This window comes from Sus scrofa, unplaced genomic scaffold (genome assembly GCF_000003025.6).
Source record: "Sus scrofa isolate TJ Tabasco breed Duroc unplaced genomic scaffold, Sscrofa11.1 Contig1206, whole genome shotgun sequence".
Classification (NCBI taxonomy): Eukaryota; Metazoa; Chordata; class Mammalia; order Artiodactyla; family Suidae; genus Sus; species Sus scrofa.
The window spans coordinates 1,802,219-1,829,730 of record NW_018084833.1 but is presented as its reverse complement, the minus strand read 5'-3'; the positions used below and the strand labels follow the sequence as shown (position 1 = coordinate 1,829,730).

At 64.0% G+C, this 27,512-nt stretch overlaps 2 protein-coding genes across 3 annotated transcripts in view; one reads left to right on the top strand and one right to left on the bottom strand.

Annotated features, from left to right (window-relative positions):
- Positions 1–517: 517 nt before the first annotated feature.
- SOHLH1 (spermatogenesis and oogenesis specific basic helix-loop-helix 1) lies at positions 518–5,123 on the bottom strand. The gene is given in 9 exon segments (XM_003122284.5): positions 518–1,258; positions 1,261–1,377; positions 1,916–1,986; positions 2,435–2,621; positions 3,159–3,235; positions 3,316–3,437; positions 3,897–4,044; positions 4,543–4,677; positions 5,025–5,123. Coding segments are annotated over 9 exon segments (996 nt in total). The 5' UTR covers positions 5,066–5,123; the 3' UTR covers positions 518–1,160.
- Positions 5,124–7,556: 2,433 nt separating this feature from the next.
- Positions 7,557–27,512, top strand: part of KCNT1 (potassium sodium-activated channel subfamily T member 1) — a 61,754-nt gene continuing 41,798 nt past the window's right edge. The window contains exons 1-2 of one of the 2 annotated variants that reach the window (XM_003353710.4): positions 7,557–7,769; positions 18,408–18,566. In XM_003353710.4, the coding sequence (XP_003353758.2) occupies positions 7,660–7,769; positions 18,408–18,566 (269 nt within the window). In that variant the 5' untranslated portion in view covers positions 7,557–7,659. Of the gene's footprint in view, positions 7,770–9,613; positions 9,929–18,407; positions 18,567–27,512 lie in introns of those variants that run through there. The other variant, XM_021081067.1, reaches the window with a different exon arrangement.

Genomic DNA, 27,512 nt, shown 5'->3' with positions numbered 1-27,512 from the left:
AGCTGCAATTTGGTTCAAAAAAGGCCAGAGAGGTGGAGGCGGCGGGAAGCAAGCTGTTCCCTGGACCCCCGGCTCCCGTCAGCTGCAGCAGCCCCAGCCCGCCCGCACCAGGCCCAGACGGCAGCGCCTGCTTCCCCCACCTCGGAGGAGAGTCAGCTCTCCCTCCACTGCCCCCGCAGTCGCCCCCTGCACCTCACGACTGCTCGAGGAGCGCCCCCACCCACCCCCGCTGCCCTCCACCTCCCTCTGATGACTCAGGGACTAGAGGGGTTTCCTGGCTACAGACCCGGGGTGGGGGGTGCAATGGGCTAAACAGGGGCCTCTGCACCCCCACTCAGGAGGGCTCTGCCCTGTCCCTGAACGGCTCACCAGCCTGGACAGTCACGGGGGGACTGGAGCCCAGCGTCTTGGGGGAGGTGGGGGGGGGCAGGCAGGGGGCAGGGTGTGCCTCCGAACAGCCTGGGCCGGGGACCAGCACCCCCTTCGTGGGGCTGAAAGGCGGGGACTCAGGCAGGGTCAGCCTTGCCAGAGCAGGGGCCTGGGCCACTTCCCACAGGAACCCGGCCCTCCCCCAATCCTGGGGGGCAGGAGCAGCTAGGAGGGGCGCTGTGCCCACCGCGGTATGGACTTAAGATACTAAAGCCAGGTGGTCTCTGTCCCAGGCCCCCCTGAGCCTGCAGCAGAGCCCCCACCCAAGGCAGTGGCTGCTCCCTTCCCTGATGCCCCTCGGCCTGGAGACAGGCCTCCTGCGACGGACCCCCCAGACCAAGCTCACAGGCAGAGGAGTTGGGTCCCACGTCCACCCCGTGGGGAGCAGGCCCTGAACACAGACCTCTCAGCCCGTGGACCCCTCCCTGAGGGCAGGGTAGTTAGGGGCCCTCAGGCCTGGAGCATCACAGAAACAAAACCGCAGGCAGGCGCTTGCACTTGGAACGGAAGCGGTGCCATCTGCCCAGCGAGTCGTGTTAATGACACAAAAGCCACCCCAGTTTTGCTTCCTCCAGAAAATCACTTTCCCTCTTTAATATGCAGCCTCCGCTCCCCACAGCCCCCCAGCCTCGCCAGAATTAGAGCACAGCTGCAGCCCAGACCCAAAATAAGTGCGGGGTGCAAGCTGCTCCATGGCCCCCGGGCACAGCGGCCCGGCACGACCCTGGCCCTCAGTAGGCAAAGAAGTCAGGAAAGATGCCGTCCACCTCGTCCCGCAAGGCCGAGCTGGGGCAGCTCACGTCTGAGCCCCACGGCTCCAGGGGGCCGCCTGGGGGTCCTGGGAGCCAGGCTCGGAGTCTCCCAGAAAGCCCGGTTCTGCCCTGTCCAGCAGGCTGCTCCTGGCAGGGATCTGAGAAGTGGCACTGGTGCCTCTGCCCTCCAGGGACCCTGGAAGCAGATGGGACATGTCAGCAGAGCAAGCGTGTCCAGGGCCCTGGGGGTGCAGGGCAAGGCGGGTGCGTAAAAGAGAGCCCCCCTCTGCCCATCTGCCCCGCCCGGTCCAGAGGCCCTCTGCTCAACCAGGACAGGGGAACGGAGGCCCGGGACGCCCAATCCTGCAGACAGGACGCGTCACATGTCCAGGTGTCTCCACAGGGAGACGCTCTCGGGAGAACGCTCTGAAACAGACTCGCAGCTGACGCACAACCACCGCACAGGCCGTGCGTTCCCACACTCACAGGTACCCCCCCCCGCCCCCGGCCACCCATCGCTCCCAGCGGTAGTCCCAAAAACTACCAGCAGAGAAGGAAACGGGAGCCCAGAGACAGACCCTGGGATCTTCGTGTCACAGAGCAAGCTGGACCCCGTCTCGTCTCCCCAACAGTTCCAGCCACCGGCCCAGCCCCACATCAGGGTCCGTGCAGGCTCCCAAGCCCGTCCCCCAGGATCCAAGCAGGGGGCCCGGGACCAGCGTTCCCCCACTCACCCAACCACCAGTCGGGACCAGAGGTCAGCAGAAAGGACGCCCCGTCTCCTACGTCACAGTCTGACATGGACCTGAGTGGGGCAAGAAGACACCCCCCCCGACTGAGTGGCCCCAGGTGCCCTGGCCTGGCCCCTCGAGAGGAGCGAGGGCCCTGAAAGGCAGCTCTGGGCTCAGAGACAGAGGGGAGCTCCCTCCCCGCAGGCCCTCGAGCCTGCCCGCCCCCCCGCGCGGCCCGTCCAGTCCAGCCCAGCCCGCGCTGGGCCCCCTCCAGCCTCCCCCCCACACCCATCCCACGCCCCAGCTGGTGTGAGCGCCCAAAACGCAAACTCATTCACCATCAGCCAAAACAGAAGACAATTAGGGAGACAACAGACTTGCAGAAACACACATCAGAAAGCCAGCCGGCAGAGCCAGGCTGAGCCAGCCGACACGGAGGACGCGAAGGGCAGCCGGCCCAGGCAGGGTGCGGGCGGCCCGTGAGCCGCAGGCACCCACGTGCACACCCCACGGGGCACCCACCTGGAGCCCGGCGTCACGGCCACGTCACTCTCCTGCGCTGGGGGCCCAACCTGGCCCAGGCAGCTCTGAGGCTCCTCGCTCACCAGGGGGGAGGGTGGCTGCCGCGAGCAGGGAGGCCACACTGGGGACAGCCTCAGGGCCTTGCAGGGATGCCGGCCTGGGGACCGGGGCAGCAGGCTGGCAGGCTCTACGAGGACAGCGAAGCATGGGTCAGCTTTCTCACCTGAAAAGCAGGTCCCTGAGAAACCAGGCCCTGCCCAGCGAGCCCTGCCTGGGGACATGTGAGGCCCGAGCAAGAAGCCGACAAGCAACCAGCAGAAGGCAAAGACCACAGGTGAGCACCGAATCCCTGGGGCCAGGGGGGCTTCCTGGAAGAAGCATCCACTCAGCCTCTGGGCAACCGCGTGGGGCTCAGACCCTAGGACCCTCATGCCACCATCCTGACCACGGGCTCCACCCTGAGACCACCTGGCAGTGTGACTCCACACCCTCATGCCGAGCGGGGGTCCCACCCTTCTCTGGGGGCCCAGCTCTGCCACCAACCCTGATAACAATAAGACCCTTCTCTGACTCGGCAGGCGCTCTAGGAGAGACAGATGGCACAGTCCCCCCTCCATGGCATGCGGGGACCAGCAGCCACTGCCCGAAGAGTGACAAACAGCCCAGGCAGGCGTCCAGCATGAGGGGGGCAGCAGGAGAGAAAGACATGGACTCTGGTGCTCACCAGAGAGGACCGGCAGCCCGTCCTGCACCTGGCCCTCGTCCACACCCGCAGCTGCACAGCTCAGAGGAGTCTGTTGCCTGAGTAGTGTGAAGACGGGAGGGCTGAGCGGTCTGCACCCGCCACCCCCACGACCCCCAGCCCCACAGGGGACACTGACATGGTCACGCTGGCTATTTCCACGTCGAGGTCTGCTGCACCTGCTGGGACCTGATTCCCCAGGGCCAGCTGCAAAACATCCTTCGGCCACTTGTGCCACATCTCCTTGGAGGAACCAAAAACCTAAAAGGAAGATGAACACAAAACACGTGACAGAGGCTGTGAACCAAAAGACCCACAAAAACGCGGACTGTGGCCCGTCGCTGGTCCCTCCACCGGGGGTCCCAGAGTGGCCAGGGTCCGGGAGGTCCACCCTGAGCGCAAACCCTGTCCTCGAGCCTGGCGGGAGGAAGGCTGAAGACAGAGCCCACTGGGGGGTGGCCTCAAGACAATGGGACTTTTACCCATACAGCCTTGTCACCACGGGCAGGGTACCAGGGACAGGAGCGAAGGTGACAGTGCGTCTCCAGGGCTCCCGGACACGTGCACAAGCGGAGAAGCAGCTGCTGAGAGCACTGCAGGCCCTGGCCGTGGGGCAGGAACAGGGGCAGAGCGAAGCCAGGCAGCTGGGCGGTCAAAGCTGCCTGGGGGGGCAGGTGTGGCTCCCCTGCGGAGGGCGGGCCGGGGGGCCGGGGGACTCACGGCGTGCTGCTCCCGGCCGGGCACTGGGCCGCCGGCGAGCCGGAGGAACTGCACTGACATCTCCAGGATGGACGCCATGTCCTCCCGCCGGCCGTCGAACTGGGGGAGCAGGGCCCGCAGGCGTTCGCAGCTCAAGGAGATCCGCCTCCTGCTTTCAGGGAAGTGACCGCCGTCCAGGGAGCAGTCGGCCTCGGCCAGGGGAAAAGACCGCAGCCGCCACAACCCCCGCCCAGAGCTACCGCAGGGGCTTCTCAGGCGGAAGGACCCCAAGGCCAAGGCCCCTGGTTAGTCCTTCCACCGGGCTGAGTCCTTCAGGGATGGAGCCCCGACTGGCCTGGGCTCCTGGGCGCCAGCTGCGGGCCCTCCAGGTGTCCTGAACCGTCAGTGCCTGTGGACACTGGTCCCAAGCAGGTTCTGGGGTCTAGAGCTCCCCACGTACAACCGTGAGCTGCTCACAACTTTGGGTCAAAGAACAGGCAGGAGCGGTGGCTGCTGGGACCCCCGCCCCCCTCCCCCTGCCTGGGGGCTATGTTTACCTTGCCCGACAGACACCACAGCCTGTGCCAGCAGCCTGAAACCAGGTCGCCGGCACAAACGGGACCCCCTCCGCCCCCATCCCCCACCCCCCACCGCGCGAGGCCCCCACCTGCGCTCCCTCTCGCTGAGCACGTTCCGCGGGAGGAAGGGGCCCGGGCCCTGGGCCACCGCAGCGGCCTTGGCCCAGGCCGAGCCCCGGCCGGGGTCCTCGCAGCAGAACTGGGCGCCAGATAAGGAAGAGTGGCTGCCGAGAAGAAACACGAGCGGCAAGCTCCGTGACGCCCCCCCCCAAAAAAACGCCCCCGGAGCCCAGCGGCCGCGATGCACACCTTGGCGGGCGGACGCAGGACAGGGCTGGGCCAGGGTCGCCCAGGAACACAGCACGGGGCCCTACCTCATCCCTCTCCCCCTCCCCGCAAGGGCTGGGGGTCGGGTCCGCCCCAGCGGGGCCACGCGGAGTGGGGCGGCAACTCGGCCCATGAGAACTGGGCAGAAGCGCCAGCACCAGGCCTGGACACCCTGAGCACCCCCGAGGCGGGGGTCTCCCCGCGGACTTCCTCTGGCGGCCCCCTGCCAGCCGCCTTGCCTCACCTGCACACCCCAGCACCAAGCTCGGGAGCCCCGGACGCCATGGGCACGCAGCTCCGCGAGGCGGCGGCGACGACCACGAGGCCCCGGGCCCCCACGCGCGCCCCGCCCCCTCACGCGCGCCCCGCCCCCGCCCACGTGCTTCCCGGGCCCGCCCCCCACGCATGCGCTCTGCCCCGGCCCACGCCCGTGTGCCCTCCTGCTAAGACGTTGCCAGAAAGTTCCGCCAGGGTAGGGGCCCGAGGCGTCCCGTCCCCCTCACGGCTGCGGGCGCCCCCGGGTGTCAGCCCCCAGCCGGGCGCTGTCGCAAGATCTCAGGATGTAAGGGGGGGAGGGTGAGTACCTGACGGATCTGTGCAGGGAGGGGCCAGAAGGGGTCCTCGGGGTGAAGGGGTTTTCGGAACTAAGCTGGGCAGCATCTCAGGCAGAAAACAGCACCAGTACGGGCGGTTCTCTGGGCTGGCACGGGGGCCTGGTGGACAAGGAGGACCCGCGCTGTGGCGGGAGTCCGTCTTACCTGAGGGCAGAGGGGCGGGGGAGCTCTACAGGTGTGGCAGGAGGAGAGGAAGGTTCAGGAAGAACATGGGGCCCTCCCAGAGGTGATGAGTCCCAGGTAGGGGGACGTAGATGGGACCGGGGAGGCCGGTCAGCCAAGATCCATGGGACTCGGGTAGGTGAAGGATGAGCAGAGGGCACCCACCTGCCTCTGAGGGTCCAAAGTTCCCGTGGCCTGTTCTCCCCCGAATTGGGGGCTCCTGGTGCGGGAAGGGCAGGTGCTCTGCCTGAGCTTAAGATGAGAGCCACCACCCACCCCGGAGCCAGGAGGCGTCCGGACACCTCCCGGCCCTGCCTCCTGGTCCCACCCACCCGCTCTGTCCCTTCCCCAACGCCCTGGCTTGCCCGAAGGCTGGGGGTGGGGGGGACCTTCCTGCCCCCGGGGGGCGGCAGCAGCGGCTCCCTGCCTGCCCGCACCCGCCCTGGGTGCAGCCCTTGGCGCGTGGCTCGGCCCGGCTCTGCTCTCACCCAGGTCTCCACTTCCTGCTCTTCCTTGCCCTACCCCCCAGCCTCACTCCACGGAGCCCCCATCTCCAGCAGGTTGGGGGGGGGGCTCCCTAAGAACGTCATCCTGCCTCCTCTCCGTGCACAGTGTGAGTGGCTCCAGACCAGTGCTCATGTCCCCAGATGTCCAGGAGGAAGATGCTACCGACCCGTCTTTGTGGGGCAGTAAATGACAGGAGGGAGGAAGAGGAAAGGGGAGACCCCCCTCTTTCAAGGAGTTGGGCCCCCGCGGGCAGGAGAGGGGGTGCGAAGACTTGATTTCAGTTGGGAGGACCGCGAAGGGCCTGCAAGGCGGACGCGCACCGGCAGGAGTGCTGGGGGAGCGGCTGGGGACCCCGCAGCAGAGTGTGCCCTCAGGAGGAGGCGGGAAAGCCCCATGTGAGGCCCCGGTGAGCCGGGGGGGGGGTGCCAGTTGCCCACCTTTTGGGGATTTTGGGTGTGTCATGCGTCTGCCAAGCGGCTTCCCCACTAGAAAGGCATCCGTGCTCAGCTTGCTGTCTTCTGGACATGAGCAGGGACAGGCCCTCAGGAGAGTGGCGGCGGTTGTTGGGACCAGAGTCCCCTCCACCCACCCTCAGATCAGCTGGGCCCACTCTGCCCTGGCAGCCCCTGCCCTGACCCCCGCACCCTGGGAGAAGCTGTGTGGGTGATGCGGGCTCTGCTCCGGCCCCTCTCCTCTGTCTGACCCCCAGCGCTTCTCTGGTCAGCCTTTCTGTCTCTGTGTCGGGGCAGCACCGCAGACGGGCAGGTGCTCCTGGGCGCAGAACAGACAGAACAGAGGTTCTACCCGCATGAGGGCACCCGAGCCAGGGTGCCCGTGTGAGCACCTGCCCTGGTGTAGCCAAGCACTGGGTTTTCCAGCAGATGCCTCTGCTTCCAGGGCGCCCTCCTTTGGGTCGCTGAGCTGCAGCAGGGTGCAGGCCCTCCTCACTGCCAGTTTGCAGGGTGCTCCCACGGGGGGTGCAGGGCGGGCAGCAGGTGGCAGCTACCAGGGGTCAAGACCACCCTTCCCGCTCCAGGCCCAGCAGGCCTCCCAGGTGTGACAGCAGGTCTCTGCAGGAGTGTGTCGCCGAGAGATAGGGCGGGTCAGGTGTTGATCTGCAGCTCAGAGCTAGGCCAGAGCGAGGGTGCGGGGGCCCTGCCCAGTGCTTGCGCTCCTTAAATAGGAAAAGCCAGGAGCTTCTGCCCACCCCCCACCTCAGAGGCATCGGTGGGAGGTGGGACCGAGCCCTTCCCGCTATGGAGCTCTTCCTCCGGCGGCGCTATTTGGGTTTTCTAGCCTTTAAAGAGCCTCCGTGCTTTTTCTCAGATTGCAGGGGCTCCGAGCGAGCGTCGTGGGGGAGCGGGTTCCAGGCGCCAAGCGGGAGGACCCCCGCCCCGTCCCCAGCCCGATTCCCGGCTCGGCCGGCAGGGGGCGCGCGCGCGCAGGCGCCGGGACCGACCGGGCACAGGCGCTTCTTCACTTGCGCCTTAATCGGAGAAAAGTGCCTGAGAGCCCGGCGACGGGGAGAGGCCGCCTGTCGCTCCGGAGTCCTTTGTCCTTCGGCTCCGAGTTGGAGCCGCCGCCGCCGCCAGCCCAATGCCGCTCCCGGATGGGGCGCGCAGCCTGACGGGCGTTTACAGGGGGGCGCGTGGCGGGGGCCACGCCAACCGGACCTTCGTGTTTGACGACGGCCGATGCTCCCCCAGGTACGGTCTGCCGCGCCCTCCCCCGGGTGGAGGGACCCCGCTGGTGCCACCCCCAGCACCCCCAGCCCCCAGAGCCTCTCATCCTCGAATCCCCCATGTCCTAGGCTTACCCCCTCCCCAGAACCCTGAACGGCTAGGGAGCTTGGGGAACAGGGGTGCCCCTCAGGACCCTGTCGCAGCAAGGGGGCACTTGCTCAGATGACCAGCAGGTGCCGGGCTAGTGCCCATCTGTCTGCAGCCTTAGTGAAAGGTGGCCAGAGCACAGCCGTTTTTAGACTCGGGGCTCCAAGCACCCCTCCCAGGCGCAAACCCTGGGGTAGGATGCTGGGGTGCCCTCGAGTCTCAGAGCGACCCGGTGCAGAACAGGCCTTCCCCCCCACCCCCGTCAGGCGCGGGGGAGGGCCCATGGGGTGGCAGCACAGGGGCAAAGGTACCCCTGGCAGAAGGTTTTCAAGGGCAGCCTCTAGGAAGAGCCCTGGTTCAGGTGTGGGCAGCAGTGGAGCTGTCAGGTGGAGGCCGGGAGTCCTGCAGTCCAGTGGCTTGGTCAGTCTCAGCTGGTCACTTCTCTCTCAGGGTCAGTCTTTGTCTATGTGTGTGAGGAGAGAGACAACTGATAGGGGCTTCCAGGTGGCCTGGCACAGTGTCCCATGTGCCAGGCAGCTCCTGCCTATCCAGATGCCTGGCACAAAAGGCCTACCACTGGGAGGGATCTCAGAAAAGGCAGAGGGGTGACAGTTCCAGTGGGGCTTTGCCCCAGGGCCTGTCCTCAGGGCCCTCCCCCTGCCACCAGCCCCAGGGGACGGGCACACACAGGTAGCACAGGGCAGCGGCTGCCCCTTACCCTGTGCCAGGATCCAGATGCAAGGACACCCACAGCCACTGCCCTGTGCAACCCTCCCCACCTGGTGGAACCTGGCCCTGGCCTCTGGGTCCCACTCAGTCGGCTGCCCAAGGCCAGAGGGGGGATGGATGCCTGGGTTCGAGGCCGGGCCCTGCAGCTCTTTCCTTGTGGGACTCGGCGGCCCGCTTCTCAAATGAGGGGTGGACGAACGATCTTTAAGGGCTGTCTCTGGTGAAGGACCAAGATCAGGAGGGGGCACTTCCAGCCACACATCAAGGGGCAGCATGATCCCTCTGCAGGGACAGCCCCAGCCTGGCACCCATGGAGTCCTGGGCCCCCAGCTTGGGGTGAGAAGCAGGTGCTCTGAGAGGCCCCCCAGGGTGGTGTCCTTGGGGAGCAGGTTTAACCCTGTGAAGTGGGCACAGCCTGGACCTCCAGGGCCACTCTGAGAGGTCAACCACCTGACGTCCATCAAGCACAAAGTGACCCCGAGAGGGGTCTTGTGACATTGCGGTCTCTCTGCCCGCTCCCTGTTCGGAGGGGTGCCAGACGTCTTTCTGCTGAGCCATCTCCAAGCGCTCCTGCCCCATATGGCCGCCTGCTCTGGGCGAGGTGGGGCCCGTGTCCTCAGGTCGGAGCCTGATGGGCCCAGTCTCCCCAGGCGCCACCATCTCTCCGGGACAGTGCTTCTCCCCCTGGCCAGCGCTGGCTCTGTGCCTGCAGGATATGCTGTCAGGCCACAGGCACATCCGGAGGGGCTGCCAAGGCTGGGCAGGCTGGGTGGGGCCCCCAGGAAGGGCAGGCTGGGTGGACCCCCCCACCTCCAGGGCAGGGGAGACTGAGTGAGGGAGAAGCTTGGCTGGGCAGGGGGCGGGGACAGCCAAGGCCATGGCTGGAGGCTCAGGGAGGTGGGCTTCAGCTCCGGGAAGGAAGACCCCTGGTAGGCGAACGAGGGTCCAGGCGGGGGGAGCTCTGCAGGCCAGGTTCCTGCGGCCTTCCCATCAGAACCGGGCCCCCCAGAGCCCTGCCCCTCCAGCGCCAGCATGGGACCCTCTGGGCCCTGACGGCAGAGGGCACTGTTCCAGGGCTGGCATCCTGACAAGGTCAGTGCCTGGCCGGAGGTCCCGGTCAGCCCTTCAGGCCCATATTAGGGAGTGATGCCTGCAGGGCAGCAGGAAGTGGCCCAGGCCGTGGGAAAGGGTTCAGAGGGCCCGAGGTGCAGCCCAGCCCCAGCCGGCAAGAGGGCCGGCTTCCTGGTCTGGGGCTGGAGGGTCTGCCCTTGGCGGCGTGGCCACCGCAGCAGCTCGCGGGGACAGAGGTGAGTGAGAAGCGGACTGGGTAGCGGTGCCCGTGCACTCTGCTTGTGTCTGCACGAGGGTCCCTGGGTGTCACTGCATCCTCCCCTGCCACGGCCTCTGAGTGTGCCCGTCTGTGCACCATCCGCGTAGGTGTCCCAGCCTGCCCGTGTGTCGGCGTCTTGATTAGGCTCTGGGAGGACCCTGGTGTGGCAGGCAGGGGTCCTGCTTTCCTGGCACAGCTTCTGCTCTTCTCGGCTCCATGGCTGAATCGGGGACTCTCTCTCCTCTGAGGCCTCTCCTTGGGTCCCCCAGGCTGTGGGGGTTTGCAGCTGCGCCCCAATGCTGCCCCCAGAAGACAGTGTTCCGCGCCCCTTCTCCAAACAAGCCAGGGTTCATCTGAACTGCAAAGCGCAGCCGCACGCGCGTGCTCAGGCTTCTCGGGGGCCCCCGCCGTGTCTGCTGCTGGGTTTGGAGCCGGTGGAGCCTTTGGGCAGAGCCGCGGCTGCGCGCAGGCCCGGGAACAGCACCTGGTCACGTGGCAGTTTTAAAGGAGTCGCGGGAACTCTCCCGGCTTGCGTGTGGCCAGGCCATCTGTGTTCACCAGAACCTTCTCCTCCTACGGAACTCGGGCGGGGGGGGGCCCTGGACCAGAAGCGAGGCCCAGAATAGGTGATGGCGAGTTTGAAATGTTTTCAGAGGACGAGGCACGGCCCGTCGGCCAGCTCCGGGCTGGGGTTCTGGAAAGGCCTTTCCCACGAGGTCTGCTCTGCAGTTTGGACTTCTCATCGGGCGTGTCCAGGGGCCCTGTGCAGTCGCTCTGGCTGTGGCCAGCTTGTCCTGCGTGGACAGGGAGGCCCCCCTGCGGTGCCAGCCTTTCAGGCCTGGGATGCTGCCCCGGGCATTGACAGTGGCGTGACCAGAAGGCCTCCTTCTGCCCGGAGGACAGCTCCCCGCCATCGGGTAGACCCCCCTGAGCTCTCGGGGATTTTTTCAGAGACCCTGCGGCAGGGCCCGAGGCCGTGCTGGATGCCCCTCGGCAGCTGTGTGCCCTTAGGAAGAGCTCAAGGTCTCAAGCCAGGGGCAGAGGCCCCAGGTGCCAGGTGAATGCAGAATTTCACCCCGCATGGCCGGCGGTGTTGGGGGCAGAGGTGAGCCTGGAGGCGTTGGCAGATGTCAGGGGACGAAGGGCAGGGGAGCCGGCCAGGGCCACCGGATTCTCAGGGGTGTGAGAGGTTCTTCGTTGAGTGATCCGGGGGGTAAGAAGTCTCGCGTGGACGGGCTTGGGCCTCGGCTGCCAGGTAAGGCCCAGAGCGCCTCTGCAGGCCATGCCTGCCCTTGGGGCCTGGGGCTGAGCAGGGACATGGCAGTGCTCCTGCAGCCGTGGGAAGGGACAGGCAGGGCAGCTTTCTGCCTCCAGGTGGGCCCCCCCACCCCCACCTTAGCTCGGCCCAGGCCTGAGCACAGTCCCCCGGCCCCCCGGCCCCTCCCAACCATGGGGCGTCGGGCCATGGGGCGGGCACCCAGGGAGCAAGTGCTGGGCCTGCGGTCTGGCATGGACTCGTGTTCTGGCACAGAGCGCCCCAGGCGCCCTGCATCCCCCTCAGGGGAAGGAGGTGTGTGGCACAGGGGCGCGCCCCCCAGAGGCAGGCCAGAGCCAGGCGGGCGGCCCGACAGGGTGGGAGCCACAAGCTCCACAGCCTCTGCCTCCCTCCGCATCTTGGACGGGGAAGGCCGGGGTGGGGGTGGACCCCACGGCCACGCCCCAGGTCCTGTGTCCGTACCATACCCAGCCCCTTTTCCCAGCCCCTCGGCTCTTGCTTCGTGCCCACGGAAAGCTGCTGTGTCTGTTCTGACGGTCCTCCAGCTCAAGGGTGGCTCAGTGAGGCACCCTGAGCTCTCACTTTGAACCCTGATGCATCTCAGAGACGGTGGTGAGCAGCCATCCACGGCAGTGCTGACACGAAGCCCCCAAAGCCCCTTCCCCAAGGCTGGGCAGCCTGAACAGCTCTGGCTTTTTAATTACGGTGCAAAGGAAGCACTTAGCTTTCCTGCTCTGGGCGACAGGGCAGCTTTCCACTCGCCTGGGCACCGAGCCCAGTGCCCGCCGGCCCCGGCTCTGCAGGACTTCCCTGGACGCCAGGCAGGGACACGTGCACACATACACACCCACATGCACGATGCATGCACTCGCATGCACACGTGCACACAGCCCCACCCCTCTGGTACGCGTGGTTCTCCAGGCTCCTTGGAAATTTTGAACCAAGTGTGATCCATTGAAGAACGTGTCTTAGGGAGTTTCTGTCGTGGCTCAGCCGCAATGAACCCAACTGGTATCCATGAGGACACGGGTTCGATCTTCGCTCGGTGGGTGAAGGATCTGGCGTTGCCGCGAGCTGTGCTGTAGGTCACAGATGCAGCTGGGACCCCCCGTTGCTGTGGCGGTGGTGGAGGCCGGCAGCTGCAGCTCCGGTGTGACCCCTCGCCTGGGACCCTCCATGTGCAGCAGATGTGGTCCTAAAAAGACAAAAGGAGAGAAAGGAAGGCATCTGAGAAAAGGAACCATGTCCTTCAGCCAAAGGAGTGGCCCCAGCCGCCCTCCGACCCCAGGATGGTCGCCTGAGCCTGACAAGCGGTCTGGGCTCCCAGAGGAGCCCTGTGGGGAGAAGGGCCATGTTCCCGGGATGTCACATGGCCACTCAGGGACAGGCCGGGACAAGGGCTGGAGCTGCGGCTGCAGCCTGTGATGCTTGGGGGGCAGGTGGTCCCTGGCGCTTCTCACGTCCAGTAACAAGTGTCGCTCGACGTGCTCTCCTCGGGCAGCCCCGAGGACGGGACACGGCCCTCAGCCTCCAGCCGTCCCCCGAGCTGCACCATGAGGTGGGGACAGCCTGCGCACCCGGTGTGGGGGCCAGGCGCCCGGAGAGAGCTCCGTGTTGCCGAGGTTTTCTCGGAGCAAGTGGTACTGAGTTTTTCACCCAAACGGGTTCCTTTGAAAGGGTTTTTCACTTGCAGAGCTGTGTCTCCATGGCTGACTGGGACGCCGTGTTGACAGCCCAGCACTGTCCTGCCTCGTGGGTGTCCAGGCCATCGAGGCGGGGGGTCTGTGCCCAGTGTCCTTGGCACAGGCAGGGGGTGTCCCGGGCGGAGGCTTGGCTTCGGGCACTGCCCTGATACAGAAGTCACTGAGCCGTCTCCCCAGGGACGGCGGAGGCAGGAAGCCTTTCACGTGCGTGTCGGTTGATTTTTTTTTTTAATCTTCTTTGCCCCACCGCCCGTCAGTCCTTGGCCTCCTCCAGCCAGTCTGTCTCTTCTGTCACTTGTGGGCGCCCTGACGCTGACCGGACAGTGGTTTCTATTGCTGGTCTCTTCCATCCGTGCGTCTCTGAACAGACGTGTCTCGTTCTAACGTGGAAGCAGTTGTGCATCCCTCCCACGTGCCGCGTGGTTCTGTGTGTCAGACAAGAGGCCCTCTGGACCCCACGCGTCTTTGCCCTGCTTCTCCTCCAGTCTCCTCCTCGGCTTGGGGACGTCAGGCGGGGTCTCACCTGAGCTGTCGGAAGGCACGCGGCCAGTGGCGCAGCTGCCAAGAGCACCTGGGCACCAGCACTGGCCCTGCCCAGGTGGCTGAGTCACTGCAGTTCTTGGGGCCTGTGTTCCCCCATCAGGGAAATGGGGGACCCCGTCCCCACCACACAGCACACTGGGGACATCCGTGAGCGACAGCTCTGATTCGACCCCTCGCCTGGGAACCTCTATATGCCACAGGTACGGCCCTAAAAAGCAAAAAAAGAAAAAAATGAGAGCTGCCACTCAGGTGCTGAGAGCCCCCTCGGCCTCCGACTCGCCTCCCGGACCCCCGCCTGCTGCGCTGTGCTTTCGTTCTCGCCTGCGCCCCGGAGACCCTCCGCGGGCTGTGCACCGGCCCTGACTGTGAGCGAGGCCCGGCACTTCTCCGTGGTCCCTGCGCGCCCGTCCAGGCTGCTGTGCCCTTTTGCTCTTCAGTGTGGGCTTTGGAGACAGTGCGTCAGGTTCTGAGAAAATGACCCCGCCCGTGGACGGGACCAGTTCCCTTCGCCCCCTTGTCCTGAGAGGGGACTGTTGAGGCCTGGGAACACGACACCTTCCGGCCTCTAGTGGCAGCCGCCAGGGAACCCGGGACAGCTTCTGCGCGTGGCCCTGTAGGCAGGCGCTGAGTGGGGCTCCGGTTCCTGAGTTGGCACAGCTGTCCACATGGCAGCTCTCGTTTCTTTTTTTTTCTTTCTTTTTTTTTTTTGCTTTTTAGGGCCGCACCCGCGGCATACGGAGGTTCCCAGGCTGGGGTCGGATCAGAGCTATAGCTGCCGGCCTGCACCGCAGCCGCAGCAACACCAGATCTGAGCCGTGTCTGCGACCTTCACCCCAGCTCACGGCAATGCTGGAGCCGTCACCCGCTGGGGGAGGCCCGGCATCGAAGCCACGTCCTCACGGTTCCCAGTCAGATTCGTTTCCGCTGCGCTGACGGGCAGTCCAGCTCTCACTTCTCCTAAGGGGTTCCCGTGGGTTTCCTGGGGCCTCTAGGCGAGTGGTGATGCTGGCTGTGGACGGCGAGCGCCATCCCTTCCTCGTGCTCTCACGCTCCCCTTCGTCGCGGCGGGAGCCCGTCCCGGGCAGGCTGTGTTCCCAGCCTGTGGGGACGCTGCGGGGATCTCCTCGTCGCCTGGATTGTTTGCTCTTGTTCATCAGGAGTGTTTCCCTCTGGATCTAATCTATTAATGGGTTTTGCAGAAAAAGCCTTTGTTCTGCATCTGCTCCCAAGAGCGGTGGGATTTTCCGCTTTGTCGCCTCAGCGTGAGGGCGCACCTGGCCCTTTCCTTTGGCCCGTCCTGGGCGGCGTCGGGGCGCTGTGGTCATGACGCATTGCGGAATGCCGCCTACCACCACTCCACTGAGAAGGTCTGTGCCCAGGGTCCCCAGGGAGGGCACCGCCCGTCCAGGCGGGTGCCTCTGCATCGGGTGTTGGCCACGGGATGGACCGGCCCCGGAAGTCGAGCGTGCATCCATGCTCTCTGGGCTTTGGCACCATCTGGCGGGGCAGAACTTGCCCATAGGACCCGGGGGCCTGGTGCCTTTGGCCGGAGAAGCAGGTTTCTGACGACTTTACTTCCCTCCGTCGTCCTTGACTCTCTGACCACCACGGGGCCGGGGTGGCAGGGAAGGGACGCAGAAGTGCTGGCCCCCAGGGGGGTTCCCCTCAGCCAGCCAGGGGCAGCACGGCTGGTGGTGAACGGGAGTCAAGCCCCCCACCCTCCAGCCTCTTCCTGGGCTGCGTGAGCCCAGGGCTCCTCCCTCCCATCGGAGTTCTGACTGCCTGGGGGTCCTGAGGGCTCGGCGCCGCCACCCTGCACACACAGCGCTGGTCCTCGGGCTGCGGCCCCGCGCTCTCTCCCCTGGGCCCTGGGGGTCAGGGTGTGAGCACATGTGCGCCAGCCACGGGGTGACTTCCTGCCCTGTGTGCGGGCGTGGGCCCCCTTTCTCCTCCTTGGCCGCCCTGGCTGGGTCCCATAGGTCAGCGTCCCCAAACTGGGAGTCTGAGCTCCCCAGAGGGGCTCTGGCTGACCTGGGGAGGGCGTGATGGGGTGCCGACCATCCCAGGAACCTGACGCTTGGGGTCAGGGCCTTTGTCCCCCAGACTGTGGCCAGGCTGCTGGGTAAGCCGAGGACGAATTACACTCTCGTGTGCCATCACCACACCAGATCCCTCCGCCTCGCCGCCTCTTCACAGCTTTACAATCACCTGGTGAAGACAGAAGCCATCAGGATATCTGTTTCCAGCTGAGGAGACAGGCTCAGAGAGGGAGAGGGAGTTCCCTGGGGCCACCCAGCATGGACTAACGGGGCAGGACTGAGCTCCACTCAGTCAGCAGGACCCTCGGTGGCTCCCTGGGGAGCCCATGAGTCCCCAGGGCCTTGCCTGGGTGGGGCTGCTCTGCCCTGGCTCCGGAGAGCAAGAGTCCCACGGACGAGGCTCCAGGCCTTGTCCCGAGGGACGGAAAGGTGGACACTTTCCTTATGCCCCCAAAGCACGGAGGTCTTACCGAAACTGGCCATCACGCAGAGAAGAGATAACGGGCAAGGTTTGGGGGTCCCAGACTTCCTCCCTGGTCCCCTGGGGTCACACAGGGGGAGGGAGTGGCACAGGCAACAAAGACTGTGCAGTGGGCCCCTGAGTCCAGGCGGCTGAGCCAGGGCCACGCTGTCGCCCCATCTTACCCCCACCCCCGCGAGCCCCAGAGCTCCTAGTGACAGCCTTTGGGCAGGGGGAGGCCTCAACCAGACCCCCTCGACACAGGGAGCGGCTGTTCAGCCACCTCCCTCCTACAGCGGGAGCCTTTCCAGGAGACGCTGGGGCCCTGGCCCTCGGCCAGCACAACAAACAGTCCAATTCCTGTGGGCTCTCAGCCCTGCGGGGACAACGAGGCAGAGTGGGGGGCGCGGGCTGTGGATGTCTGTCCCCACCCAGTGCTCCCTCCAGCAGCATCCCCTAGGCCACACCTTGGGGGCAGGGACCCAGCCCTCCGACTTCCCTCCCCACCCCGACCCCCAGAAGCAAACAGGGCTACTCTGAGCGTGTCCCCGGGCCCTGCCATGCCTGGGCCTTGAAGGAAAACCCAGCTAAAGTGGGGAGGGGTCAGAGGCACCCAGGCCCGGGGTGGAGGGGTCGCTTGGGGTTCTGCCACCAAAAGAGGCTTTGGGCAAGAAAGGGGCAAAACCGAGAAGATGAAGCCCCCGGCCTCTGGCCACGTGGTTCCCCCACCCGCCGGCACCTCTCCCCGCTGAGCCAGCTTGTGACTAAGGAAAAACATGCAGCCACGCTGATGCAATTAGGAAAATGTTATTTTTCAAATGCTGCCAGATCCTCGGGGCTGACCCTGTGACCCTGGAGAACGGCACGTGCGGGCGTGTTGGGCCCACGCTGCCACTCGCAGCTTCAGCCCGGGACGGTCCGTGAGCAACTCCCGACGGCTGTGGGATGCGGCACTGACACCTGCCTGCTGCTTGTCGGGGGCTGGGGGCATGGGTCAGGCTCTCACTTGGGGCTCAGGGAACAGGCCTGCCGTTCGGGCCTTGAGCAGAGAGAGGAGGGAGCCATAGGGTCCCCCGCCCCCGTGGACCTCCTGCTCCAGGTGAGTGGCTGGGCGTGGTCAGCAGATCCCTGCACCTGTCCAGAGGCTGAGCCGGGCTCTGCGTCCTCCATCTCCTGTCTCTTAGGGGGACAGGCCTGACAGGGTGGGGAACTCCCTCTGCCCACCTTGTCTGCTGTCCTGGAGTGGCCTAGACGGTGCCCAGGAGGCCCATTCCCGGCTCCACCACCAACAGGTCACAGCTGATGTGCCACCCTCCCCGGGTGAGGGCTCACCCTAGTGGGAGGCTGCAGGGAGAAAACTGCTGCCTCCCCACAGGGCCCACCCCGGGCAGTCTGAGCAGCAGCACCCACCTAGAAGGCCGGGGGGATGCCCGAGGACCAGGAGCCCGGGGCAGGGTGGGGTCGGGAGCCCTGGGTCCTGACCTGAGTCTCCCAAGTGTGCTGGTGGCCCAGGCTGCCATCCTGCCTATCTGTGCCATGGAAATGAGCGTTCCCAGGGCACTCAGGTCACGGACATGCAGCTGCTCTGCTGGGTCAAGTGCCACCATGTTGTGACAGGGCATGAGGGGTGGCCAGCGAGGCTCTGATTTGGAGGGCAGAGGTCCTGATGCGATGTCCGGAGTACTCAGGGGGCTGCTGCCCAGGAGGCTGGGAACCGGGAGCCCTGCTGTGTGAGGGGACGTGCAGCCAGAACTCACCTGGATTTGGGGAGCAGGCAGGAAAGGTGCAAGAGCCCAGAAGACAGGTGTCTGGGCCCTCAAAGGCGGCAGATCCACCAGGGACCCCCCAGCTTACCTGGCCTGGCTCCATTCCCCCATCCGCCGCTGTTGGTTCTCTAAGTCAGGCACTGGGGGCAGAGGTCTGTGCGGCCCAAGTGCTGGTGATACCACAGAAAGGCAGCTGGGGGCCCAGGGGACACTGCCCTCCGCCGCTGACACACCCTTCCAGCTTCTGATCAGACCCGAGCTGCTGCCCACGCCCCACTGCCAGGAGGCCACAGATGAGGGCCTCTTAAGCCTCCTGGTCACTGCCCCTTCCAGCGCCCAGGAGCCTGAGGGTCTGAGAAGGGGTCTTGGGGGTAGGGGTGGACCCTGAGGAAGGCTGAGCAGCCAGCCTTGGCACAGCCTTGTGGGGGAACCTGGGAGGGCTTGTCTGCCCTAGTGGGCGTCTAGGGGTGGTGCCAGAGGGCCTGCCCCTGACGTTGCCTGTGGCAAAGCTCCCCCACGCACTGGCAGTGCTTTGGAGTGGGCCCTGCGCAGCCCCGCGGGGGCAGTGGCCAAGGCTGTGCTGCGGGGGCGGCAGGGCGGGCGGGGGGCTGCGGGGGGCGGGCGGGTCTGCGCGGACGCGGCTGAGGGGGCGCTGGCGTGTGCCCGCAGGCAGCCCGGCGCAGGAGACGGCGGCCGCGGGGACGGCGCGCTGCTGGACACCGCCAGCCTCAAGATGAGCGACCTGGACTCCGAGGTGCTGCCCTTGCCGCCGCGGTACCGCTTCCGCGACCTGCTGCTGGGCGACCCGTCCTTCCAGAACGACGACAGGTAGGGCGTGGGTGGGGGGCCGCGCGCGGAGCTGTCCGCGGTGCTGAAGGGCGCCCGTGCACCCGCGCCGCCCGCCCCGCGCCCTTCAACTTTCCCGGGCGGGCTCCGGGTCGGAGAAGTTTGGGGTGGGCGGGCGGGGAGCATTTTCCCCGGAGGGGCCGGGAGGAAGGGCCGGGAAGCTCTGTGCTGGGGAGTCTCCCCGGAGACCGATTCCGATTCCGAGGCCGGCCTCCTCGCAGCTGCCCCAGGCCCCCCGCCCCGCTCACAGCTCTGCTGGTTTTGGGGACAAGCCAGGGCCGTATGCGCTCCGTGGCGGAGCCCCGCAGTCTGCCTGAGGGCTGGCGTCCTCCAGACGCTGGCTGTGGTCATTTATTATTAATTGGAGGGCAGTGTCCTTCAGGCTCATGCTGTGGTCGCTTACTGAGAGCGGCAACATCCCCTTACCTCGCATTCTTCTGGGCAGATGAAAGCAAAATAAACTTGAGTCTTTCGGCAAAGGATCATCAAAATGAGCTCTCGGGAGTAATTCATGTGCTCGGGGGGCTGGCGGGAAGCTGGCGAAGATGTTGCTTTTCTCTGCCTTTTCCCCAAATAGCCGTCTTGGTAAACACCCAGCACTTTAGCTCTGTCAGCCACCAGGGAGGTGCTTTACGCCCGCAAGGGAAAGCTCGTGCTGGAGCCTGTGGGGCCTGGGACCAGAACCGCTTCCCTTGCGGTGTGATGGGGCGGGGCAGGGGGCTGGTGTCTGCGCGTCTCCCTCCCCACCCAACCCGGACCTGTGTCCTTGCCTCCCCCTCCCACAGTGCGATGACTCAAGTTAGCACATAAAGTCTCTGTCCTGGAAGTTGTCAGGACAGAGCGAGCTGTGAGAATAACCCGCTGCTGAAAACTGCAGCTGGGCAAGGAATCGAGCTTGGGAGTAAGGTCGGTGTGTAAGGATGTGTGTGAGGCTTGTGGAAAGTGAGTTAAAATCACTCTGTCGGCCGGAAGCAGCATGTCTTGCCAGACCTCACGTGCCATGCAGCTGTGCCCGCCAGGTAGAATCAGGAGGAGAGCGGGGACCTGAGATCTTGACCCACTTAGAAGCAAGGCTGTGAGCCCAGCAGAGGGGCCGGCGGCGCCTCGCGGTTCCGTCTCCTTGGACGGAGAGCTGGGGCAATAGGTAAACCCACCCAAGAACACACGCCCAGGTGCGGCGCGTGGGCAGAGGCGGAGAAGGATGGGTGGCTGCCCACGGCGTGTAAGTTACCAGGACGCAGGGCAGGGCTGGGGGTTTCCCTCAGCTGAACCCTGGCTCGCACCTTCCTAAGTCAGCCCCTGCCCCTCACTGCCTGCTTTGCTGGGACGTGGTTAATTCTCGAAAACAGCAGCCCCGCGGGCTCTTCCGATGCTGGGCAGGAAACGGCCTCCGTCTCCCCATGTGGGCCTGGGGCCTCTGAGTGCCCCCGAAATGCCAGTGACTGCAGCAGATGTCATTGCTGAGACATATCCCTGGGGTTTCAGGAGTGATGGCGGGCCTTTGCCATCAGCCGTGGGGTGGCGTGTGTCTGCCTGGAGGGACTCTGCCCTGTCCCCTGGGAAATGGGAAGCTGGCACTGAGTCCACACTGAGTTTTAAACTCTGCGGCTTGGGGTTTTTTATTTGGTGCCATATACAAAATGTAACGGTAAAGCGATGTTTGGTGCATTCACGTCATCGCCGCGCTCTGGTTCCAGAGCACTCCAGGAGGAAACCGCGGACCCGTAAGCAGTCACTCCCCACTCCCCCAGCTCCTGGTGAGCCCCGCCCCGTCGCCATTCTGCTCAACAGCGTTTTCAGAAGGAAAGTCCCCTGTGAGCCCAGGGGCCTCGCTTGTGCTGGTGTGCTCATGGCGCTCAGAGGTGGGCTTGTGTGTGTGTGTGTGTGTGTGTGCGCGCACGTGTGTGCGTGAGTGTGCATGTGGGTGTGCACGTGTGTGAGAGCGAATTCTCCAGGAGAAGGACCCCCCATGGTCCCCGGGCGAGGAGACACCGCACTGGTGTCTGCAGGGCTGGCTGGCCCTGGGGGGCGTCGTTGAGCAGGAAGGAAGCTTGGCCTTTGCCAGGCTGATCAGGCGAAGGTCCCCTTTCTCACCCCAGAGCGGAGGCCCGGGGCCTGGGGAGGGGGCTGGCACTCGGAACACCCAGGGGCTCCCAGCGGGGTGGGCTGCCGGTCTGTTCCTGTGCAGCCAGGGTCTAGGTGACTGGGCCTCCTCCCCGGGGGGCTGGACAGGAGCCTCTGAGGTGCGGTGCTGACAGCACCAGGTACCAGGAGCAGCCAGCCTCGGGGGGCGGGGGCACGAGCATTGAGGGAGCTGCCGCTGGAGGGGCCCCATCGGGAGAGTTTCTCTTCTCTTGAGGCTTCTTCACGCAGAGGCAGCTCCTGGCCTTGCCCTCCAGTGAACCCCGCGTGCTCCCAGGTCTCGTTGGTGCAGGCATGCCGGAGACCAGATTGGGGTTTCCGGGGGTTCTGCGATCGCCTGAACCCCCATCTGTAAGGCCGTGCACCTGGAGGGCCCAGCTGGGATCTGAGCTCCCCTCCTGCCCCTCGTCTCTCTCCGCTCCTTCCCGTCTTCAGTGCCTGTGGCCCCCACTCCTTCTCTGATCCCCAAAGTGGAGATGGGGGAGCACTCCCACTTGGCCTGCCAGGACCCCCTCACGTGTTTGGAAAGGTGGTCAGGATGTGTCTGGGAGCAGGCAGTGGGCTCCGGGGCTGAGAGGCTGTGGAGCGACCAGAGGGCCCGGGAGCCTTGAGGCAAGAAGGCCAGCCTGCCCTGCCAGCAGGGCCATGTGCTCTCAGCAGGTGCACGGGGAGCTCAGGTGGCCTTCCACGTGCCCCAGGGACCATGCCACAGAGCCCCGAGGTAGGCCTGGTTGGGTCCCGGGGCTGCAGGAGGATGGGCCAATGGCCTGGACAAACACACTGCAGAGGCGGCATCGTGGGTCTGGGGAGATGAGATGGGCAGCCTCGGGGGCGGGGTCACAGATCTGGCCTCCAGGCCTCTTGCCCCACACCTGGCCCCCACGCCCGGGGCCAGCTCCGCGGGGTGTGCGGGGACGCTGACTCCTGGCAGGCTGAGTGGGCGAGCAGGGCTGTGGGCTCCCTGTTCCCCAGGGGAATAAAGCCACCGCCATGAGTCACTGCAGCGTTGCACACCATGGCCTTGGGGGAGGGAGCCAGGCCCATGTGGGCGAAGGAGGCTGCCCTGCTGCTGGCCGGCCTTTCCCCAAAGGGCAGGGGGTAGCCCAGCAGGCAGGCAGCACCAGGCCTGGCACACCCTCAGGGGGTAGACAGGGCCCTAGGGGACCCTCACCACTGCCTGCGGGCCGGGGCGAGGGCTCCCTGTGCGCCCCCCAGGACTGCTCACCGCCCCCTCACCCCAGGAGCCAGCAGGCAGGACCCTCCAGTGCACCCGCAAGCCTGAGCAGCAGCACTTGGTCCTAGGGACCGACTCAGGGCTGCAGGCCTGGCCAGGCGGGGGCCCCCACGCCTGTCCCTCCTCCCGCAGAGGGCGGCTGCGGGGAGAGCAGGAAAGGGCTTCACAGGTGGGCCCTGGGTCATTGTAAGCGTTCCTCCAGCTCTTGGTCTGTATCGCGGACACAAGGCTTCAGCACCTCTCCCCTCCCCCAGCCCAGCTCAGGCAGGTGCCCCGTGGGGGGAGGGGACCTCTCTGCACCGAGATGCAGGGGGCCTCAGGCTGTCACACCACAGGCTCGTCTCCCACAAGGGGCAGACTCGGCAAAAGGCCGAGTGGGCAGCGCCACAGGTGAGAAGCAGGGACTCCCAGGTGGCCTCCCGCTGGCATGCTGGGACCAGCTGCTACCCACAGCTGCCTGTCCCCCCAGCTGGAGGTGATCTCAGGGTCCGGGCCCCCGACCTGAGCTCCCCGGCACCTGAGGGGAAGATGGGCGGGCAGCGAGCGCCTTTCTGGGGTCTGGGGCAGCGCTGGCTGGCTGCAGGAAGGCCCGAGGCCAGGCCCCGGGGTTAGAACGCCGCCCAGAAGGGTCGCATCCCTGCGGCTCTTTCCCTAAGTCCTCGGACAACAGAGGACGGAGCCTGACCGTTTCTGTGGCGCTTGAGCAACACCAACATTGTTTTACACGACAAGCTGAGACGCGGGGGAGACAGGCCTACATGGCCAGGGATGCGGGGGAACCCCGTGGACAGACCCCCGCCCGGCCCTGCGGGAGCCACTGTGGGCGGCTGTAGCGCCCCTCTGACCCCCGGGCTGGGCACAGGGCAGAGCAGGGGGGCTCGGGGAAGTCTCTGCAGGAGGCATGCCCCCCACTGCCCCTCCCCCAGGGCTGAGCAGAAGTGGACCAGAACCCCCCTCCCCACCGGCCGGCTCCAAGGGGGCTGGGGGCCAAGGCCAGGCTCCTCCCGTGGGGTGAAGACCTACCAGGCCTAGGCCAGCACAGCTGCTGGAGCTGATTCAGCCTGGGGTCCTGAGAGATGGGAGGCATATGACCCCTGCCCCCCCGGGCTCCCTGGAGATGGAGGGGCAGGTTCGGGGGTAGGGGCACGGGTCTCTGCTCCGTGGTGCAGGAGACCAGAGAGGGCAAGCCCTCGCGGGGGGTCTCCCAGCTCACGGTGGGCGTGTTTCGGGGGAGATGGGCCCCAGGGGGATGGTGTTGACTCCTGAGTGTTCTGGGACCTGCCTGTGCAGCCAGGGGAGTGGGAGGGGGAATGGTGCCCAGGCCAGCTCTGTGGGCAACAGGACTGGAGGCTGCGGGGTGGGGATGTGCTGTCCCCAGAGTGTGGGGCTGAGGTCAGACCTGTGTCTCTCTGGGACTCGCTTCCCTGCAGTCTGCGTGACTGGAGCAGGGACAGGCCTGGGTGGTGCCAGGTCCTGGCACGTCTGTGTGCTGTGTGCCAAGGGAGTAAGGTTTGTGTCCTGACTTTTCCAGCACCTGCCGGGTCTGGGGCTCCTTTGCCTGTGTCTCCCTGACCCCACTGTGAGTAGGGCTGGGGCCAAGGCCAATGAGGTCCCTGGCAGGGAGTGGGGCCTGCAACAGGGCAGAGGACAGGCCACGCCTTCCTCCTACGTGCATGCCTCCCTGCAGGTGGGAGTGCAGGGGCTTGGGTCACCCACAGCCTGGGAGGCTGGGAGCAGGCAGGATGGGCAGCAAGCAGACAGAGGATAAAGGGACCAGAACTGGCGGGACAGAGAGGGTGTGGGTGATGGAGGGGCCCTCGCCAGCCTGTGGGTGTGGGGCCAGTTGGCAGGGCTCTTGGACCTGAGTCTGCGCTGCGTGCACGCTGTGCTCAGGGATTGGAGGTACGTCAGTCAAGGTGTTAGCATTTCTGTGATGGCCCCTGGCTCCGCTCTCCCACGCCCTGCGGATGCTGGGGGAGACCCTGAGATGGCAAGTCAGGTGACCCTGGGAGCCGTGTCCCCATCCTGCCCACTCACCCCGACCTCACACATCTCAGCACATCTCTTTGCTTCCAAGCCTGCATCCTGGGGACGTGTGCAAAATTAAATTTCTCCCAATTAGTGCAAAGCAAAACACAGACGCCTAGCAAGAGGGCAGCCAGCATCCCCTAGTGTCATGAAAACGATGATGGGTTTTGGCTTCAAATTGCGGGTCCACCCCCCCACCCCCCATATGCTTCCCATGAGGCACCATCGCCGTCAAGAGCACTGTGCATGGACTCGGCCTCCTCCACCTGGACTGAAGATGGGCTGTGAGAGGTCCAGGCTGGGGCTCCGGCAGCGCATGCATGATAAACACTGCAGCCTGGGGGCTTCACCAGCGGAGAGTTATATGATCAGGTTCCAGCCTGGAACTGCCCCTCTCCCCTCCCCGACTAGGTGCAGGCACCTGGCGAGTGGGGGCAGATCCCTCTGGAAAGGGACCTGTTCAAGGTCGCACAGCTAATTGGGGGAACGTCGGTGGGGGTGCAGGTGGTCTGCAGGAAAGTCATGCAGACCCACTGTAGTGCTCTGAACAGTGTCGCGTGGATTCATGTGCACCTGGCACCTGGGTATGTGACTTTATTTGGAAACAGGGTCTTGCAGATGTCATCAGCGTAAAGACCTTGAGACAGGATGATCTTGGATTTAGGGCGGGCCCTCCATCCAGTGGCTGGTGTCCTTATAAGAAGAGAAACCCACAGGCGCAGGCGTGTGAAGACATAGCAGAGACTGGGTGATGTGACCATAAGCCAGGGCCACCTGGGCCACCAGCAGCTGGAGGAGCAAGATGGACCCGCCCCTGGAGCCTCCAGAGGGAGCATGGTTCTTCCCTGGATTTTGGAGTCTGGGAGAGTGAGTTCCACAAGTTGTAAGGTTCTCACTTGTGGTACTTTGTTTCAGTAGCCACAGGTTGCCCATCGGGGTGCACATGTGATGGAGAGGGATGGCAAACAGCCTGAGACCCAGGGATCAGCACCTACCTCCTCCTCTGGTCCCGAAGGAAGTTTCCAGTGTGGGTTGTAGGGCACGCCCTGGTCTGCTGGGTGGTCAGTGACCTTGTTGGTGGGCCCCTCAGCAGTCTTTAGGATTTTCTTTCTGTCTATTAACTTTGGGTTTGGGGGTTTTCTTTTTTCTAGTTCCTTTAAGTGTAAAGTTCATTTATTTGATCTTTTTCTTATTTCCTGACATAGGCTTGTAATGCTATCAGCTTCTCTCTTAGAACTGATTTTGCCGGGTCCCCTAGATTTTTTGTTGTTGTTGTTGTTGTCTTTTGTCTTTGTTGTTGTTGTTGTTGTTGTTGTTGTTGCTATTTCTTGGGCCGCTCCCGCGGCATATGGAGGTTCCCAGGCTAGGGGTTGAGTCGGAGCTGTAGCCACCGGCCTACGCCAGAGCCACAGCAATGCGGGATCCGAGCCGCGTCTGCAACCTACACCACAGCTCACGGCAACCCCGGATCGTTAACCCACTGAGCAAGGGCAGGGACCGAACCCGCAACCTCATGGTTCCTAGTCGGATTCGTTAACCACTGCACCACGACGGGAACTCCAGGGTCCCCTAGATTTTGAATCGTTGTGTTTTTATTTGCATTTGTCTCCAGATAGTTTTTAAATTTTTCTTAGTTCTTGAGTGATCCATGGGTTGTCTAGTAGCATCCTGTTTAGCCTCCACATGCTTGCGGGTTTTGCAGTTGTTGTTGTTGTTGTTCCTTGTGGTGGATTTCATAGTGTTGTGGTCAGAAAAGATGTTGCTGTGATTTCAGTTGTCTTAGTCACTGGGACTTGTTTTGTGGCCTAGCATGTGATCTATCCTGGAGAATGTTCCATAGGCACTCGAAAAGAATGTGTATTTTGATGTTTTGGGATGAAATCTACGTATTAGGTCCACCTGGTCTAAGGTGTCATTGAAGGTCAGTGTTTCCTTATTGACTTTCTGTCTGGATAATCTGTCCATGGATGTAAGTGGGGTATTAAAGTCCCCTCTTGTGATTATGTTACTGTCAGCTTTTCCCTTTATCTCTGTTGGTATTTGTATGTACTTAGGTACTCCTGTGTTGATTGCAAACATTTACAATTTATGTATTCTTTTTGTATTGATACCCTGATCATTATGTAAAGCTCTTCTTTGTCTCTTGTTACAGCCTTTGTTTCAAAGTACACCAAGCACATTCTTAATGTGCAGCCATCACCACCCTCCATTTCTTTTGTCTCAAACTGAAACTCTGTCCCCATTAAACACTCGCTCTCCTCCCCTCCCCCAGCCCCTGAAGCCAGATGCTCCACCTCTCACTTGACTGGCTTTTTCTCTCTTAGTGCCCAAGAATAATCTCTTTATCCTTTAAGCCCAGGAGATTGATGGGATCGATATCTGGGTGTGGTGCCTTCTGTATCTTATTTTCCTGGAACTCAGTATAGTTCTTTCATCAGCATATGTCTCAGTACTTCCTAAATGTGTTTCGAGAATTTAAAACAGGTTGCACCTCCACCCAGGTGCACAAGCAGTTCTTTGCGTGAGGATCCTGTGTAGTTCTTGGCTCCTGGACACTTTGTGCCAGCCTGGCTGCTCCTCTGTCGGTAACGCCGTTTGCAGTTATCTCTTTTCTACTTTGGGTCCGTTAACATTCTGGCGTCATTTAGTGTTTGGGCTCTCAGTTTGTTTCCAGAGTTTCTGCCACCTCCCATTCTTCCTTAGTCTGCTGAGATGCTGGGTGTATCTCACCTTTGAGCCTGACCCTATCAGATGGGCTTGAAGCCCACCGGGGATTCCTCCTTGGTCTTATGAAGTGTATCCTCTTCCTCCCCCTTTCTTCTTCTTCTCTCTCTCTCTTCCTCTTTTCTTTTTAAAATTTTTATTTGTTTTCATTGTGGTAAAAGATACCAGAAAGGTACCATCTTAACCACTGTAAGGGCAGAGCTCGGGCCATCAGTACAGTACACTCACATTGTTGTGCAATCCCCACATCCGTCTCTGGAACCTTCTCCTCTCCCCAAACTGAAGCTCTGTCCGCATTAAACCCTCACTCCCCCTCCCCTCCCCCAGCCCCAGCACCACCATCCCCTTCCTGTGTCTGTAGATTTGGCTGCGGGCCTCCCATGAGTGCCTGCTGCAGGATTTGGCCCTTTGTGACTGGTGTGTTTCGTTCAGCACAGTATCTCCAGGACTCATCCACGCTGGAGCCTGTGTCAAGACCGCCTTCCTTCTTAAGCCTGGATAATAGTCCACTGTATCCATCACTGTCATGTGACTGCATTTGAGAATGTCCCCAACGGGTCTGGGAAGCCCCCTGCCATCTGCTCCTCTGTCTTCCCCATCTCGGGGGTCACCATCCACCCCTTTCCCCCCTTTGCTCCCCCCCCCATCCAATCCTCCAGGAAGCCTGGCTAGCTCCACCTTCAAACGCACCTTGGACTCCACCTGCTTCCTCACCCCCCACGCCAGGCCCCGCCCCCACCCAGCCAGCCGTCCGAGCACAGTGACAACCCCAATCTCCTTCAGGGCTGCTGTGCAGCAGG